Source organism: Sciurus vulgaris, assembly GCF_902686455.1.
Source record: "Sciurus vulgaris genome assembly, chromosome: 1".
In the NCBI taxonomy this organism is placed as follows: Eukaryota; Metazoa; Chordata; class Mammalia; order Rodentia; family Sciuridae; genus Sciurus; species Sciurus vulgaris.
Genome location: NC_136461.1, coordinates 108,692,013 through 108,711,986, shown reverse-complemented (window position 1 = coordinate 108,711,986; position 19,974 = coordinate 108,692,013). Strand labels below are relative to the sequence as shown.

The following is a 19,974-nucleotide window of genomic DNA, read 5'->3' as shown; positions in this document are numbered from 1 at the left end:
AAAAAAATTTATTCCTTTTATTCTTTTCATTTCTTTTCTTTCTTTCTTTCTTTCTTTTTTTTTTTTTTTTTTTTTTCAGTTGTAGATGGACACAATACCTTTACTTATTTATTTATTTTTATGTAGTGCTGAGGATTGAACCCAGTGCCTCACCCATGCTAGGCAAGTGCTCTACCACTGAGCTACAACCCTAGCCCCATATTCTTTTCATTTCTTTTATTTCTTCTATTCTTTATTAAGTGCAGATGCTTATAATACCAAAGAGGAAAGAAAAAGAAAGCTATCCACTTTGTCATTTGTTGTGTGGATGGCTGCAAGCCTCAGTATCTAAATCTTGTCAAGAATAGTACATGTTTCACATAGTTATTGTGAGGATTAAATGAGAAGGCAGTTCAGGCATCTAAACTGTGCCTTGCATATGGTAAGCACTTACATATGTTTCCTTCCTTTTTCTGTTCCATGTCCTGTTAAAGGCTATTCTATTATAAAAGTACAATATGAAGGACTTGGATATTAGTTTAATATCATTGACTATCATTGAAGGAAATACATTCTTTGCAAGGCCTAGTATCACCTCAGAATCATTGATAACCATCATGATGAATGCATTTTCTTGTACCTCTTGATTTTTGGTCATGTATTTTATATCTTTTGGGTTTATTTTATATTACTTTCTTCTTTTTTTTTTTCTTCTCATTTTGTCTTCTTTCCTAGTCCTTTTTTTTCTCTCACAGTTTTTATTTTTTATTATTCCAATTTCTTCTAATTTCTTATTGGGTTTAAACAAATATTTTCTTTCTACTTGGGAAAATGAAAGCAGAGGAAAGGTATGATAACACCACTTGCTTGTGTTATTTTTTAAAGAACTTCTGGATCTTTAGTTTTCATGAACTGGATTCTTTTTTGGAATGCTATCAATTTTGGTAAAAAATGAGAAAATAGCTATCCTCAATAGCAATCCTCCTTGGCTCAGTCTTGCTTCAGTTTACATTTAATTTTTCCTGAGTTTTAGTTTTTCAGAAACTAAAGCTCTTGGTCAAATAATGCAGTTTCTCTTGTGGGGCCTATAGGAGTGTGAGAGCAATCATAGGACTGTGATTTTATTTGAGATTGGCCCAGAATCTGGCCTAAAGGGGCAAACTTTGAAGAAAGAAACAGGCCTTACAAATCTACCAGCAGTGTCCATATGTGCTGCAACAAAGACCTCATTCATTTATGATGTTCTGAAGAACATTACTTTAGAAAAATCTCATGACCCAGAGTGGCATTGATGGCTTTTTGGAAACATATGTGGACTTGTTACAGTTTCTGGCTAATCCATTTTCCTTCCATGTGGCATGTTTAATCAGCTCTGAGAGAGACCAAACTCTGCAGGTGGAACTGGAAGGGGCCCAGGTATTACGCAATCGGCTAGAAGAAGTTCTTGGAAGAAGCCTGGAGCGCTTAAGCAGGCTGGAGACCCTGGCCGCCGTTGGAGGTGGGGAACTGGAAGGTGTGCAAGTTCGTCACAAGCATGCCTTCTGAGCACTGGCGGGTCACACTGCATCCCAGGATGGAAAACTTGTTTCCACTAACCAGAGGGAGCCATGTCTGATGTGGCAGAATGAAATGGTGACTTACTAATGATAGAACCGGTACAAGTAGCAGCAACTACAAAGTGAAACTCACTTTAACCTCCTGTATCTTATTGTACTTATCTTCTTCTCCCATTGATTGGTGGAGGTTACAAAGTGTATTTACACATTTTAAATCATTCAGTTTTAGTTTTCCCACACATACTCATTCTTTTTCCTAGTCCCTTCTTCTCGTCCCCTCATCCGTTCTATGGGCCAATAAAGTTTATTCCTTCCCCACTTTCACAATCCATTTCATATGTTCCATATCATGTCATAAATGCATGTGTGTGTATTATTTTTGCCATTAATCAACTCCTGTTCTTTGAGAGCATTTCTTAATCCAATAAAAGAATAAAATGAAAGTTTCAAGATGAGAAAAAGAACGCTTAAGAGCTTATAAGAATGACTTTGCAAAAGTGGTATAATCCATACCAGAAGGTAATCAAAATCAGGAGAGTAATCTTAGGCCAATTTAAGGAGCAGAGGCAAAGACTATTAAAGTGTTTATAATAAACTTTAGCTCTAATTTTGTTTCAGAGTTGACTGTCGATTGACAGAGGGGAAATTAGATTCTTAAATATTAAATTCTATTTAAAACTTTGTTGATCCCTTTAGATTTCTTTAAGTCAGGGGCATGCCATTTAGTCAAGAAAAGTCTTCCATAGTCAGAATTCTCTATGTACAAAGATTATTGCCAATGTAATATCCATGTTTAAATCAGTAGTTTGCCAAATAACTCATAGAGTATCACTTCTGTATTTCCATTCGATAGTGGCACTAGTTGGAGTCCTTTATTTTTCGCTATTTAGTGTGCATACATTTCTCCACATTAAGTAATAGACTCTAGGCTTTTAAGTGCTCGAATAGTTTAGAATGAAATGTCACTGACTGTATTCATAGGTTTTAGTCAGTGTCTTTGTGATCTCCTGTGGCAAATGACAGGTGTAAAGAGAAGGCACTTGGGATTGTATTTCTGGTATCTTAAATGTCAAAAGTATGAAAAGTAACTAAGATGACTGTGGAGTTTTGTGAACTCAGCACCATGAGGTTTCTTATTTCTGTGTATATTTGCTTCCTAGATTAGAAGCTGAGATTTCAGTTGCTTTAAACATGGAAATGAGTGAGCAGGGATTTAGGGTTTTAGCACTCTAAACATGTCTTAGTTTCTTTTTAAAACTAGGTAGAGCACAGTTTTTCTTTTTCCTTCTGTTTTTCACATGACACTGTTTCTTCCACATTTGTATGCTGACATGGCTACATTACAGTCTAAAATCCATCAAAGATTCTATAATCTTAGCTGTGCCTATAACAGCATCAGTCAATCTCAAGTGGCTAAGGAGGAAGTATTCTACCACAGAAATGCCCTGGAATCTTTAGATTAAGTAGTTTGCAAAGATTGCTGGCCATAAGCTTTCCTCTTAATGGAGATGCCATTTCACTTTTAATGGCCCTGAGAGGAAGTACAGGCATAACAACTCACTTTTCTTTCTCCCAGATTTTTTTTTCTGTAGTAGTAGGTGGACACAATACCTTTATTTTATTTTTATGTGGTGCTGAGGATCAAACCCAGGGCCTCACGTTTGCTAGGCAAGCACGCAACCACTGAGTCACAACCCCAGCCCCAGTCGCCCAGTTTTGAGAGATGCTTTCCTATACAAAACTTTATGTAATTCTGCAAATAAGGAGGAAGATAGTGGAGTTGAGTATAGAAATGTCAATCTAATGAAGAGTAGTCTATCATGTTAGTAAAACAAGGCTTAGGAAAATTCTTCCCTTAATTTTACTAATAGACTAAAGGAGCTTTCTAAGGTCTATTGTTAAGTTTCAACTGTGGTTGGTTCTTGGGTTCAAATGGCTCATAGTGATTATAGTAATTTATGTTAATAATTACTGCGTCTATCAATCTCCCATGAAAGTAGATTGATAGAAGAATATATTGAATTTGATTTTGATACCATAAATGTAACTAAAATCTGATACTAACTTTCTGGTTTTGATTGGGTTGAGGTTTGCAAATAGTGCTACCTGGAGAGAGCTTGCTAGTATAACAGTTCAGTGTGATAATTTGACATCTTATGATTAGAGAACATAATTCTGATGAACATTTTTCTATAACCCACAGGTAGATTATGCTATGATTGGATGTATCATTCATATTATCATTTAGCATTATATAATGTTCTCCTATTATTCTCTCTTTAGGAGCACAGGCTCTTACTGAATTATTCTACCATTGTCAGGCATTTTTCAGCTTTACAATAATTTTAGATAAACATCATGTGCTGTGTGTGTGTGTGTGTTACTAAGGATTGAACATGGGGACTTGAGTATGCTAGGCAAGCACTGCACCACCCCACTTAGGCCATTTCTTAATCAGAAACAGGAACTTAAATTTAGAAAAATCCATATTGATAGATTTCACTGGTCTCACATTTTCTTTTGAATAATGCAAGTCTACAAAGTAATGGTTATAAGAGATCAGGGTAGATAAGTCTTTAGTTTTTAGGACTAATGAAAAGGACTTCTAAGGGTATTGATTTAATGAGTGAAATAGGAGTTCTTATGACATATTTAAACTCTTAAGTTTGAGTTCTTTTGTTTAGTTTTTTGGGTGTTGGGTGCAGGGATTGACTGTAGAGCTTCATGTGTGCTAGGCAAGTGCTGTATGACTGAGCTATATACCTAGCCCTTCTATGGAAGGTTTAAATCATATTGAAATCTAATGATTGTTAGAGACTAGTATAAGTCAACATTTGTCTGATGATCTCTTTTTAGCTATTTAGCTGTGTACTTTGAGAGGGTATACTCTTACACCCTGTTCCCTCTTACTTCAACCCATTCATCCCACAGCCCCTTTTCTTCATTCAGTTGTAGACAGCAGCAATATTTTTAGTGCCTCTATTTCTTAAGAAAAGTACTTTTTTCTTATTTCATAATTTTAAAATGCTTTTCAGTTACATCATATTTGGTAAAAACTCTATTAAGGATCAAGAAAATCTTAACCAGTTTAGGATCTCAGCCACAAGAAGTAGTTTCCTTATAGGATTCTTTAATGTATTCTACTTAATTTATACATGAGTGACTTAAGCCTAAAAGACTTAGTACTTCTTTGCTAATGTACGCTCCTAGTTTAGTATGTGCGTTACAAGAAGCTGGGCTCATAGCTGCAAAACAGTTCAGTTTTTGTTTTGTTAATTTCAGTTATACTTTGAGCTTTGAGTTGCTTCTGGAATCTTCTGATTAGGGAAAGGAGCATCAGATCACTTTATACCAAAAATTGTTCCTTTCTTTGAGAAGTAAAGGTTGATTGGCTTCCCTAAAGTTACATTCCTTTGGGGCTTTAAGTCTTAGAACAACTTCAGTACTTTTGTTTTCCTTGAGCTAGAAGTTTCTAGATCCTATTGTTTGGGTAAAGTCATTGTTTTCTGTTCTTTTTATATGATAGAGCCACAGAATCTTCACATGTAAGATAGTTGCCTCTTTAATACTAGCTGACCCATATTCAACAGATCTGTAGCCAATGTCCTGCAGATAAGGTGACAAATTTTCTATAAAGTTAGGGGGAAAAAAAAAAATCAGTCACCCACACACTTGAAGTCCATATTCCATCTTACCTTGAAATTGTACAAATGTTGAATAAATGAAATGAAATTTCTTTTTCAAATAGTAACATCCTGAAAGAGAGAAGCACATATTTCTCCATTTCTCTTAAGTTAAAGCTTACAAAGCTGTTCTCTTTTTGTTAGTATAGGACCATTTGTACTCAGGGGAAAAAACAAACAAACAAACAAACAAACAAAAAAAAAAACAGCTGAATAAATGGAGCTCATTTACGGCAACTCTAATAAAAAAATAGAAGGGTCAAGTCAATAGGTAGTGTCCTGGATTGATTTCTATAGGGTAGTTTCTAAGTCTTAATGCATTTTGAAATCTTATTTAAGTCACTCCTTCACCATTTGTAGCTTTATTAAAACATTTTATTATGATTAGAAAATAAACATGGTGCTTTTACATAGTCTTCAGTATTGATAGAAGGTAAGTCCTCAGCTTTTTTCTATATAATCACATGAGCCAGGATGATTTTACCAAATAAAAAAATTAGCATTATCATTTGCCTCCAACAGGGAACTGGAAGGGAAATCCAAAACTGTAGAACTAACAGTGCTAATTTTGACCAGATTTCAAGTAAGAACATTTAAACCTGTAAAGTGATATACTCATTATTTTTGTGTTACTTCCCTTTTCTTTGTTGTGTAGTCAAATTCCAAAAATAAAAATCTTTATTATACTGTTTTCCTTTGCTAAAGATGGAAGGATAAATCAGAAAGTTCAGCAGCATCAAAAAATGTTTGATCTAAAATAATATGAAGAGTAGGACTAAGGACAAAAACTTACCCGTTTCCTCGGAGAACTCCTGATTGTGTGGCAAATGCTTGTAGACTTGCTTTTAGTATATATCATGAGTATGAGGTGCAGTTGTAAAGTCATTCTAAGATATTTATCTCTCAATTTATAAACTTTAGAGGTATGTATATATACAAGTATGTTTTATAAATCATGAATTTTCATCTCTGTCCATGGAGTATTATTGATTTTTTAAAAGCAAAGTTTTACTTTTATCACTTTAAATTTTGTGGGCTTAAAGTGATTCATAACTTCAGATGAAGAAGAAAATGACATGTTAAATGATCAGAAACATGGCATTAAGTTATTTCCAGAACTTTCCCCACCAAATTAAGCTGTATATTTTTATTTGAAAGTTAATTTCTTCATAGATCTGTGCTGTTAATCTGTATTGATATTTGTGCTAAAATGGAGAGTGTACTTTTTTATATATAAGTGTTAGAGTTTCAGCTTACTTTAGTTGAGATATAACAAATTGTTACTGATGCAATAAAAATATCAAAGGCCAACAGAAACTATTTGGTTTCATTCTTAAAAGATTTATGAGAAAAGAAGTAGAGGACACTTATATCTTTTTTCTTTTCCTTCATAGGGGAATCAATTTATTGATCCTTGTATTAAAATTCCAAGTCAGTAAGGCTCTTTGGAATGAGTATTTAACTAAAGGAAGGAAGAAGAAACCTGAATTTTTCTTCTCCCAATGAAATGAGAGAAACAGCATTGCACTTTCTCCAGAAAAGTGAAAAGGGCTGCTTTACCTAAAAATCCTCTCTTAATTCTCCTTGCCAAAGCAGGGTAGGAGAAAGCAGGACAGATTTGAGGATCCACTGTTGTGGTGGGTGGTGCCATCTCTTTAAATATTCCTAGGAAATCCTGTTTCTTGTGTTCTTTGAGGAAGAGACCATAAGCAGACATTGACATTACAGAATAGGTCCAGTGAGCATATCTTCTCTCCAAGACAGTCCTAATTTACACATGTCCTGGTCATCCTAAGATTAGGTGACTAGTTTATTGAATAATCACCCTTTTGAAAAAGTACAAAATGTTTTTCAAAATTCTGTTGACATTTCATACCCTGAAAAGTGATTTGGACTATAATTTAGTTGTGTAAAGTCACTTAAAATGGGTGCTTTCTGAATAATGTATGGGTCAGTGGCCCTCCAGGCTGCATGAGGCATGTTGCACCTTAAAGATATTCCACAAAGGGGCTTGACTGCAGACAGCAGCTTTCTCCTGTTCTAAAATAAGCATCTGTTTAGGTAAAGAATTTTATTTCTCAGCAGAAGCTATGGAGGGCATATAGAACCTTGAAGTTTTCTTATGACCTTGAAGGGAATGGATGTGGATGAAATTGTGATTTGATAGAAGAATGTTTTCCTTTGGTTCTTTCATCTGGCATCATAATATTAAGTCAGCAATGGTTGGTTCATGACATTAAAATATGAGAGTTCTGATAACAGCACATAGCAGAGTGCCCAGGAATGAAAGAAAGATGGGCCGAGAGGAGCTTGCACTGAGGGAAAGACACTGAACCCTGCAAACTTACTCATGCTGTCAAGTACTAGCTTTTAAAATCCCTTTTCAAAATTAGTAAAATATGAGCCCTGCTATGTTCTTGGTTTAGTTCTTAAAAGATTCATGTGCAAAGTAGAGAAGACTCATATCTTTTTTCCATAGGACAATTATCTATTGATTGTTGTACTAAAATGTATTATCCTTTGCTGTTGAACCCACATAAATGGCTTATAGGGGAAATAATGATTATAGAGTAGGGGGAATGGCCTTGACCCCACCCAGTTTGGACTCCCCACTAAGAATTAAAATGAAACTTCATGAATTTTCCTGTAAAGCTTATTGGGCATGGTGGAGTTCCAAGACAGTTATAATTTAATGCTGATGAATCCTGTTTGTATGGCACCTTTCCACAAGAGTTCATCCTATTCGCTGGTGACTCTTCTTTTTTCAACTGTCCTGTAAGGAAGAAAGAACAATAAGTATTATTTCAAGCATCTTGCTGAGGAAAACCGATATTCAGAAGTGAAGAATCATTCAAGATCTTCCAGTTAATAACATCAGGTCTAGAACTTCCCTATGCTGATTACATTTAGATCCTATGACCTTCAAAGCCCTTAACTTTTTAGTCCAAGACCAATTTATCAGCAGCAACAACAATAATAAACAGAACTACTGTCTGAGGGCATGATTTATTGAGGACATACTGCGGTAAACACTGTTCCAAGCACTTTAAAATCAGCAAACCCTTTGAAGTTCACAACAGCTGCATGGAATGGATGATATTATTAACCCTAATTAACAAATGAGACTAAGTTACAGACAGTTATGGCTTGCATAAAATCACAAAACCAGTGACAAAAACAGATTCAAACATAGACTGGCTCCAGAGTCCATGTTCTTGATATGTTATCTTCAATTTAAAAAGATTTATAAAAGTATGAATTTTTGCTTCAAAGAAAACTTTACATTTGCAGAATGTTTAAATTGTTGCCAAAGGATTTTATCATGTTATATTGTAGAGGATTATTTTACTTTTATTTTGTAGAACCAAATATCTGGTAGAAGATAATTTTCTAAATCTAAATAATGGGCATTTTGGTATCACCTCTATTTTGTGTGGTTCAGAGCCTAGAATCTTGTAAGAAACACAACTCTATTAAAATTCAAATAAAAGTATTTAAAATTTCAGGCATGTTTTCATGCTAACATGAAACATGTAAAACAATCTTGGAGAAGTGAGTCAACTGTGAATGAATAGATTCTTAGATTTTGGAGACTCCAAGTTACAGACCAGTTTATTTCACATTTTTATCCATAAAAAGCAGAAGACTCATCAGTATAAAAGGTATTAGTACCTTTCATTTAAATTAGAAGTCTAAAGTATTCCAAGATATTTCTGAAGATAGACTTTTATTGCCATGTAAAAGCTTAGAAAAGGGGTTCGCCACAAAAGAGAGGTTCTTTATTTAACTTTAAAAATATAAATGGTAACAAAGACAGATGTGTAATGTACACTTAGATATAAGATGTGTAAGATATCTTCATTTTATTCCAACATTTTCTATAAAATATTTTCAGCTTTAGTCCTCAGACATGCACAAACAATTTGTTTTCAGCTTTCTAATTCAAGCTGGTAAAAGGTGAGCAACTGTAAAGTTGCCATAAAGGACATACAGCAGATTGAACTGGGGTCGGGGAGAAAAGAAAAACAAAATCCCTGTGTAGTAGATTGTGGAGGTAAAAGGGGAATTCTTCCTTTTTTTCTAATTTCTGATGAAGTCAGAACCAAGACACCCTGCCCTCCCCACAGTGAATTAAAGAGGAATATTATCTAGAAATGTAAATGTGTTATCAGAAAGGACCTCAAAGGTAAGTGGAGGGCAGAAAGTGTCAGATAAAAAACTTCAAGACCAGTGACAGTCACCTTTCTTAACTCCACTTGAGGAACCTACTACAGGAACCACCTTGGGATGTGGGCTTAGCATGTGCTACACAAGTCACCAAGAACAGTACAGGGACAAGGATCTGGATCTAAGAGCTGAGCTCCCTTGAACCCTAGGATCATTCTCTAGCTCAGTGCTCAAAAGGAAAACAATGGCAGAAGTATACTTTCTTAATCTTTCACTGAGTAGGACAATTCATTTTTTTTTTTTTTTTTTTTGCAGAAAAAAGATAAGATTATGATCATTCTTGTTGTACAGGGAAAGATTCTCCAAAGTAAGCCTAATGTAATATACATGTCCTCAGGTGAAGTGTCATTTTGGGTTTAGTGTTTACAGCAATCAGAGCGTTCACCTCTACTCAGCCAGTACCTTGAGTGAGGTAGTTCTGGGGCCAGTTTGAAAGAGTAAATATTGGAAATTCCTGCTGTACACTGTCTGCCACAGATAAAGATACTGAGTGGTAGAGGTTTCTCCTTGTGGAGGTATTTACTGAATAGGATCCTGCTGTGGTCCACAATTAACACAGCATTCACCATGAAGACCAAGGAACTTAAACTGTTAGAACAGCATGCCTAATTACCTTTTATACCTTGATGAGGTCAGCCTGAGCCATCAGAAATTCTGTGCCATGAACTTGCAGATGCCAAGAAATGAAATGTAAATGTGAACTGCCCCTGTTCAACTCATCTGCAGGATGAGGAGTAATAATTCAGACTTTCTTGATATAGGTGAGAGGGGTAACAACTCAGAGTGAATGCGCATTATTCATGTTGAACCTTTCATTTATGGATGTCTCAGGAGGAGGCTCCTTGAATTGGAAGGAAGAAGAAAAGATAAAGGTCTGATTTATCACCTGAGGAAACAATGAATGGATCCTAAGAGTACAGACAATTAGCTTGGCATAGGTCTTGTCAGAACTAGCTGGGTAACCTTGGACAAGCCACTTAATGTCTTTAAGGCAGGGTTATTGAGTGGTCAGAAGAGGATTTAAACAGGTTGGTTGCTGAGACCAGGGTCAGAAATAGATCTTGTGAGATTTTTCTAACTTGGGTAGGTTCTGTAAGGTACAGGTTGTCATAAATAAAAATCTAACATGGGCACAGTTGTTGATCTAAAATTATATGAGCAGATTTTTATTCTAACAAAAGTAAAAAGGAAGAAATTCTCTAGATTTGTTCAATATAGTAGCCATTAGCATATGACTATATAAATACAATTAATTTGAATAAAATGATGAATCTAGTTTCTAAGTCACAATAGCCGCATTTCAAGTGCTTAATAGCCACATGTGTCCAGTTTCTACTTACTGGGTACTGTAGGCAAAAACCACTGCCATCATTAGAGAAGGTTCTATTGGTTAGCACTGCCCTAGACCACTAATTACCAGTCCAGTAACAGCAGCTATTTGTCCTTTAGATCAGGGTGTGGATGTTTGTGCTTTAGGGTGACTGTGTACATCTTTGGGGAATGAAAGAATGGATTAAGCCTTATTTGAACAAAGTGCAAGAAACCCTCCACTCAAGGTATGTTGGCATTAAACAAAGTTTGAGAGACATGGAGAGAAGGGAAAGTAAGAGGAGGGAATTAGGAAACCCTTGACCCATTCTATGCTTTGGATCTGAACTAGACCTGAACCTTTGCAGGACACAGTACTCTCAGATAGGAGAACCTCAGAGATGCTGTCAGTCCATGTACAGCTGATCCCAACAATGGAAAAGTATGAAAAGAAGTGGGTGGCCTTAATCCCCAGGAAATAAGGAACTCTGTCAGTGGGGAGAAAAGATTAGTTAGTTATTTTTGGCCCATGTTATAAAAGAGAAAGTTGTTACATAGCCAGGATGGGGAATCATTCAGACTTTAAAAAAATAGGTGAGAGGGTAATCACTCTTGACAGTCAAGTTTTTTGGTTGTAGATTTTTGTGCGTTAGAGCCAGCTTCTGTTTTGAAATGAGTGTTGGTAGAAAAGTATTGCTGATGCACTGAGAAGGACTAGTACTGCCTTCCCTGATAGTGAGGATGCCAGGCACATGGGGAAAGGAAGAAATCAGAGGCAGATGGCAAGTGTAATTTTACCTGCTGTCTGGGAGCCATCTGTGAAGGAAATCACCTTTCTTTTCTGGACTTACTTCCAGGTGTGGCTGCAGCAGGAGATGACACTGAAGACGCAAGCACCGAGTTCACTGACAGTATTGAGGAGGAGGCTGCACACAACAGCCACCAGCAAGTAAGTCAGTGTCAGGTCCTGGGGTTCCCCGGGTGGAAGGCACACAGCCCTTCTGGGGTCTGATGGTCTCCCACAGCCTTTGTGCTCCTGGAATGACAAGACATCATTCTATATAAACCCCAGGCTGCTTTTTGTCCTCCCTGAGCATTACAGCTGCCTCTCCAACCCATATCCTCAGTTTTTCTCTCTAATCAACCCTTTTGTTTTTACTACTTCTGTGTTTTCTTCTGCTTCCTGCCCCTTCCTACCCACCTTTGCCTCTATTTACTGTCTGTAGCTATAGCTTCAGAAGAATTTTTACTTAAAAGACAATGGATACTTCCCCCCCTTGGGCTTTTGTAACTGAAACACACCACAGAAGACAGGGAGACATCAAGGGGCTGCTTGGGGAGGTGGCAGGCTTGGGATCTGCTTGGGGAGAATGCTGAGAAACTCCAAGAGGATCAAAATGCCTCCAGAGCAGGGATCTTTCTCTGTGAGATCTCATACAGAAGAGAAGTTGACTGTGCAACCTGTCAGACTACCCAGGTTGTGACTAAGTCAATGACCAACAGATAGCCCTTCAAATGGCAAGCCCCTCTCAAACCTCGAAACTTGGTATTCAAGGCTGAAACACTGTTCCCACCCACCATCGGAGAAAGCACGTTCTCAAGTCCACAAGTGAATGCACGAGTGAATGTCCTGGATCTCAGAGATTAAGTCACTGATAGTGAGCCCGCAGCACTTGTTGAAACTCCTAAGTGTCTCCATCTGGCCCCAAGACATTTAACAGTTGCATCTTCTAGATGGAACATGACTGCAACTAAGTTATTGCAGAGGAAGTAGATCATTGATAGAAATCCTTCAAAAGCAGCCAGGCTTCCCCAGTGACGGCTTCCTTAGGACTATCAGGAAAACTGTAGGGGAAATAAAGATTCCTGGATCTGCTTATCTACCTCCTGCATAAGAAAAAGAGGAGAAATTTAATAAAATGGTGAAAAGAGCCCAAGTGAACAGTCCCCAAATCTTATCAGATGTGGCACAGTCTTTGATTCTTGATAACATGAATAATTACCTGGGATACCTTACATTCTCAAGAATTTTCCTTCTACCAAGATTCCCTTTTTGTTGCTTTAACCATAGCTAACCTTCACTTTTCCCTTGAGTTTTTGCATCAGCTTCACTGCTTTTGCTTTACAGCTTTTCTGAGTCCTTTTCACCAATGGTTGTGACGTTAATTGTGCATACCACTGGCCCTCTGTATAGATGCTTCTGCTCTTCACTCCCTGATTTCACTAAGGATCTTGGGTGAGAGAAAGGAACCTGCAGGATGAACAGATATTCACTTTAAGACAACTAGATTGGGATGGCTTCTGGTCACTGATGGTTATAATGACTGTGGTATGGGATTAACTTCAGAATACATAATCAGGAAGCACAACTGTAAAGAGATTCAGATTCTGATTGGCATGGTAAAAACTATTTTTGGTAGTGCAAGTCCTACAGGAAAACTGGCTTGTAAAGTCATTTCTTCCACGGCTTTCTTTTCTGTAGCCTAGCACTGAGAATATGACCAAACCCTATTTTGAGAAGGTCAGTCCAACTGGGAAATAAACTTTTACTTTGGGGCATATTACAGTGCTTGCGATATTATTTGCATAGGAGATACCTAATGTAATTTTAAGTTGACAGACTTCTGGATTAGGGCTTGACTCATGATAGACAAAGTGTATACCTGTTGGATGAAGAATATCATGGGTAAGCACCATTTTCCTTTTTATCACCTTTCTTTGAAAAACCAATCTTCAGCTTTGGGGAGGAGGAACCTTGGTCTGTGAAGTCATTGTAAGTTTACTTCATCTTTTTTGGAGTTTGTGGTTGTACTCTCTTTCTTCCAATTAAATAAAGCTTGCTTTTCCATAACTGTTTTGTGTCCAGATTCTCAAAAAATTCTTTGCTTGTTTCCAGGAAAACTGTTCTTTAAGATTAGGTTCTGAGTGTCTCCTTGTTGTGTTCTTGGAAGCTAAAACTTTTTCTTGACACCAAGCTCCTTTCTTACCTCAAGAATTCACATACTCCCCCTAATACACATATCCAACTTGGGTTCCTGGGAAAGAATCACTTTTTAGCCAAAGAAAGTTTTTTTCTTCCTTATTTTTTTGATTCACCCATTTAAGCAAGCTTCATGTCTGGCTATGATGGTAATGTCTCCTAGATATCTCCTCCAAAATTCCAATCTAAAACAGATGTAAGATCTATATTATATCTAGAAAATTCCCATGAAAGAAACTATAATCAATCATTGCTTTCTTCATTTTATCTTTTGCAATGGAGAAAAATTAATCAAGATTAAGATTCAAATACAAAGGAGAATAGTCAATAGACTAAGTGTGATGCTTTAGGAGCATCTGTTTTTAAAAAAACTAATATTTTTATTGTCAAATCATGACTATGTACACTTATGAGGTACAAAATGATGTTTTAGTATATGAATAAAATGTTAAATAATTAAATCAAGCTAATAAATATATCCATCACCTCACCTACCCAAGATTCCTTATAGTGAGACCTTTGAAATTTATTTAGTTCTTTTGAAATATATAATACATTATTATTGACTATAGTCATCCTGCTCTGTAACAAATCTCAAAACTATTCATTATGTCTATCCAACACTTGGTGTCTTTTGATAAACAACTTCCCCTGTGCCCACCCTCCACTCTGGTAATCCTCACTCTTTACTTCTGTTAGTTCAACTTTATTAGATCCACATTTCAGTCCTATGAGTGAGATCCTGTAATATTGTCTTTCTCTGCCAGGCTATTTCTCTTAGCTGATGGATATCAGAATCATCCAAGTGACAGGATCTCCCCCTTTTTTGCGGTTGAGTAATAGTCCATTGGTGTATATGTTTCATATTTTCTTTACTTCTCCCATTAAAAAGCTGACCTCTTATCATCACTATTGTAATGATACTGCAGTAGACAACAGAGTGCTGAAATCCTTTGACATTGATTTCAGTTCACTTTTGGAAATATACCAAAAGTGGAATTACTAGATCATATGGTAGTTCTATTTTTAGTTTGTGGAGTCGTCATACCATTTTTTACAGAGGCTGCACTAAAGTCCATTCCTACCAACAAAGTACAAGTTCCTCTTCCTTGGCATCCTAATACTTGATATCTTTTTTTTTCTTTCCTAAGTTTATATAAAAACCATTCTAAGAGGTGTGAGGAGATATCTCATTGCAGTTTTGTTTTACATTTCCCTAAAGGTTAGTGATGCTGTGCATCTGAGGAAAGCTAGTTTTTAATGCACTTATTGCTGCCTGGGAACTGACTTACAATATGAGAGTTATGAAGCAGTAGGGAAAAAACAAAACAACTCTATTCAAGCAAGAGATCAGATCCTGCACTAAACCTCTGCAGGACAAATAGGAACCCAGCACCCCAAAATTGAATTGTATGGAAGCAATAGCACAAGTGAATTAGATAATGCAGAAGAAGATATGTATAAGAAAGATTGGTTAAAATAGATTTAATGGATTCACACTATTGCCACACATACTACAAGTTGCAGGGTTTTATTTGAAGGAAGGAACAGAAATATTTGCTCTTCATAAATGATTAAAAACTAATGAAAGGCTAGTATCTGAGTCACTTTTCATACACTGACATTTAAATTACATTTATATTTCAAATTTAATCAATGTAAGCCATCTTTGAGATGAAACTATGAAAACCCAAACTAGCATGAGCAAAATTAGATCTCTAGGCAATGATTTATTTCTCTTTTAAAGTAGGAAGTTTCTCCGGATGGACCTTAAAGTCCTTCTGACACTGACATTTCACAAGTCATCATTTTTTCTTCAAGAAAATAGGTGTATTGAAACCAAAAGAGTAAGAAATCATACATACAGATGGTACTTTAAAATGGGTAGACTTGCTGGGCATGGTGACACATACCGGGAATCCAAGTGACTGGGGAGGCTAAGGCAAGAGGACTACAAGTTTGAGGCCTGCCTTGGCAACTTTGTGAGACTTTGTCTCAAAATAAAAAATAAAAAGGGCTGGGGATGTATCTTAGTGGTAGAGCACTCCTGTACCACTCACACACAAAATGGGTAGATTTCCGGAATTGGACATTATTTTTAAGCAAAAGGAATCCTTAGGTTTTGGAGAATAATAAATATTGTACCCATATTCAAGGCTGATGCTGATGTTTTAGTTACATTAGTTGGAAAGAGTTTATATAAAAAAGATAATACCACATAGTTAAATTAATGGTAGAGCCATAAATTTTACAAAATGATTTTGTCCAGTACCCTGTCCTTTATTTTGTCACAAATGGTTGGTGGCATATGTGGAGATGACCCCCAACCTGACTAAGCTTATCAGCAGAGTTGTAGAGAAAAACATTTTCAAGAGCCTGCCAGATGTCAGACTCACAGACCCCATATGGGATTGGATGCTTAGGGATTGTGTGCTTGGTTTGTGGATCTCTTTCTTCTTTGACACAGGTGCACATCTCTTTACAACCTCAACTGCTGTGCTACAAAACACTGCTACACATGCATGCTATGAATTAACTCCACCACAAACCTGTGGCTTAGATTTTATCATGATTCTTATATGAAATAGCAAAAGTCAATTGCTTTTTCCCACTCCAAGCAGCTCAATCAGTCATTGATCTTTAATAACGTGCCCTGGATCCTATTCTGTTAATATATTGGTAACTGAAATGAGGTTTAAAGCATATAACTAATTCAACAAATCATCCCTACTTGGGTAGCTACTACATGTTATAGAGACACGCAGCAAATATTTTGATGATTTTGATAATTAGGAAATGGTTCTCTATAGCTAGAATGAATTTATAAATGACAAGTACAAATAACAATATTTATAGATATAAAAGAAAACAACATGACCCAGAGATAGCTGTGGGAGAGAGGTGGGAAATTGAGAATTAGAATTGACCTGGAGGTAATTCTCACTCTCAAATGCTGCCACTGAGAGGAAAATAGAAGTCAATGTGACATTGAGATATATTGAAATTAATTTAGACAGGCAGGAAATCCTTGTTCTAAAATAATTAGTCATACACTAAGTAGATCTCCATACTTGTGTGTTGATTTCTACACTTTAAAAAACATGAAAAACAACTGGAGAAGAGCCAAAAATGAACAGAAAGAAAGTCTGAAACTTCACAAATTCCCATTTGAAGAAATACTGTAAGATTTGCTTTAATTGAAACACTGAGGAATAACTTTAAGAGGATCCTTAAGAAAAAGAATGGTGTTGGGAAAGCATTTCTACCTTGATTTCTTCTTACATGCTTAAAGTTTTAAAGAGAATTTGACTGACAATATGGGCACAAGTGAAATAACCAAAAAATAATACTGGCTTCTGAACAGGGTGGCTTCACCTCAGCTTCTCAGTAGTTTACGGTGTGATTCTCCTGCTGCCAATGAAATAAAGCTTACTCAGTAGCTCCACCATCATTCTAATTTTGTGAGGACTGCTGCTGTTTCCTGAGTACCCTGAGCCCTCCTGCTCATCTCCTCATTGGAATCTAAATTCCAGGCAGAGCCTCAGGCACTGAGCACTGCAATTTTGAGCCATGATCTTCTGAGTCAAGGACTCCAGTGTTGTGGAACTGGTGAAACTTCCTGACTTATGAGAAGACTCTTAGGGAACTCTGACCTCTCAGAAAAAGGAATCACAGCACCCACAGACACCAGACCTGCTTAAAACTTGTTTGTTTGCACTTGTGTGTGGAGAAAGAGAAAGGGGGGTGGGGACCGCTTTGTGTGTGTTTTCCTCACCCATCTCTGAATTGTCCTCTTCTCCCTCTTGCAACGACTCTTGCTCACTCGATGCGTCCTCCTTGCCCAAACCACTCTCCAAGGCCCTTATGACTGAGGAAATCCTTGGAGGGGAGTTCATTTCAGCTTTGCTTTTTTGTTGTTTTGTTGTTGCTCCCATTGAAGTATGTCCTTGCGGTCTCGTGTTCCTCTTGGATTCTCTTTAATGACCTAACATCATTTTATGTATGTGACCTAATTTATTTAAACCATGATTTTGTTTCAGCTCACCAAGGTGGCTTTGGAGAAAAGCCTGGCAACTATGGAGACCCAGAACACATCTCTTTCTCCTCCATCCCCAGTAGGAGGGGACAGTAACAGGTGTCTTCAGGAGGAAATGCTCCACCTGAGGGCTGAGATTCACCAGCACTTAGAGGAGAAGAGAAAAGCTGAAGGGGAACTCAAGGAGCTAAAGGCTCAAATTGAGGAAGCAGGATTCTCCTCTGTGTCCCACATCAGGTAGGACATTTTCTCCAGAGAAAGGGAGTCTACTGACCATGAGTCCCTACCGCCATTGCCAGGGACGTGCCTTGCTGCAACCAAGGTGTTTGTGTTGCTACATGACTGCAGGATCTACATTCCAGACTCCATACATTGATGTTTCTACGAATTCTTTTCAGAAGTGGTAATGGGTAATGGAGATCACTTTTGTTGTTGATTGGAATGTATAAGGGATATCCTACCCAATCATTTTGGCTGCTGTATGCAGAACCAGAGCAGTTCACAAGGGAGGAGGATTTATACAGAGGCCCCTCCATCTCCACTTAGTTCCCGGGCAGAAGCACAAGTACTTGAATCATGGAATAGCAGCTTTACTACTATCTACTGCTTTATTAACTTGACAAAAGTGGCAATTATCTGATTCATTGACTAGATTGACTACTCTGTCTTTAACAGCTTTTTGCCAAAAGATGCTCAGGGAACATTTCAATACTATAGGGATAATCCATTCAATCATTTACCCCTGAGGGCTCTTATTTGGAGTACAGCTATACCAATGTACAACTTTTAATTCATGTCCTATTATTTCCCTGCATATTACACATCACTTAAACTTCCCTGAATAACATTAGCATTTGAAGAGGACCTTGATATCCAACCCATTGTCCTTGCTTCATAGTTAAGGAAACTCACACCTAGGAAGTTCTAAGTGACCTGCTCAAGATTGTATAATGCTCCAAAGCTAGACCCCTGGCTCTTGATTTTTAACATCTACTCCTTTCCTTCTATGTTATGTATTTTTTCAAACAATTTTTTAAAATTCTGTGATCATTCTAAATGTCAGTTCTTTCACACTGAATTGTCATGCTAATTCTTTAGTTAAGTTCTATTTAAGTTAAAGCACAGTTTTGCTTAATTTTTTGTATGTGTGAATTTAGTTGAGATGTTACAAACAGAACAATTCTTTTGATTCTACATACCATATGTAGACATCCTCATGGAGTATTTTCCTTTTTTCTCAGAGTTACTGTTCTGAAAATGATTTAACTCTCTGCCTGACCTTAAGAAACACTGATGTTGTAGAATATAGAATCTAATACCTAGCCCCTCCTTTCAAGATTTTGTTGAGCTATGCTTTCATTAATTCATATTGTGAAAACAAGTGTTTATCCCCAAACATAGTTATAATATTAAATATTATTTTCTGTAGTATACATGTGTCCCCCTCTCTCCCTCTTACATCCTGGTTTTGGTAACATCCTCTTCCTTTTTCTTTGTTGAAAAACTGTCTCATGGATGCTCAGAGTTCTATGTCCTAAAGTATTTTTTTTCCCTAACTGACACCTGAGTAGTTCTGCTTGAAGATCCAAGACTCAGATTCTGAGAAATCTAGTTGAGAGGCATAGTCGACTGCTGACCCTTCAGGCCATGAATTACCTGTTTTCTTTGCCTCTTCAAGCTCAGAATCTCAGTGTAGCATGCTTAGAATCACCTGTTGGGGGCTGTGGTTGTGGCTCAGAGCCACTTGCCTACCATGTGTGAGGTAGTGGGTTGATTTCTCAGCACCACATATAAATAAATGAATGAGATAAAGGGTCCATCAATAACTTAAAAAAAAAAAAAGGAAGAAGAAAAGAAATCATCTGTGGAACTAAGTAAAATTCAGATTCATAGACTTTAGCTTTAAAGCCTTGTGAACAAGCACCTGGTGGGATTTGATGTTGATAATTCCTCAGGTCTGCAGCTAGGCAACAGGATTGAATGACTTCTCTTTTGTGGATTCTGAGCTAACCACATCCTGTAATTTCATCAGTATCCACTAATGTTACAATCCTTATTTTACATAAAACTGTCATAATTCTTATATTGTGTAAAGAAGACTGGAGACTCCAAGAGGTCAAGCAAATTGCTTGTGAAAACCATGTTTTTTGTAGCTTCCATTCAATCCTAGAAGAGTTTATTGGGGAGTATAAGGGTATAGAGTAT

General features: G+C 36.9%; 1 protein-coding gene across 1 annotated transcript in view; it reads left to right on the top strand.

Moving 5' to 3' along the window:
• LOC306661300 (myomegalin-like) overlaps positions 1–19,974 on the top strand; it is a 205,977-nt gene that overhangs the window by 150,312 nt on the left and 35,691 nt on the right. The window contains 3 exon segments of the mRNA XM_079140184.1: positions 1,350–1,492; positions 11,611–11,702; positions 17,774–18,006. Coding sequence (XP_078996310.1) covers positions 1,350–1,492; positions 11,611–11,702; positions 17,774–18,006 — 468 coding nt within the window.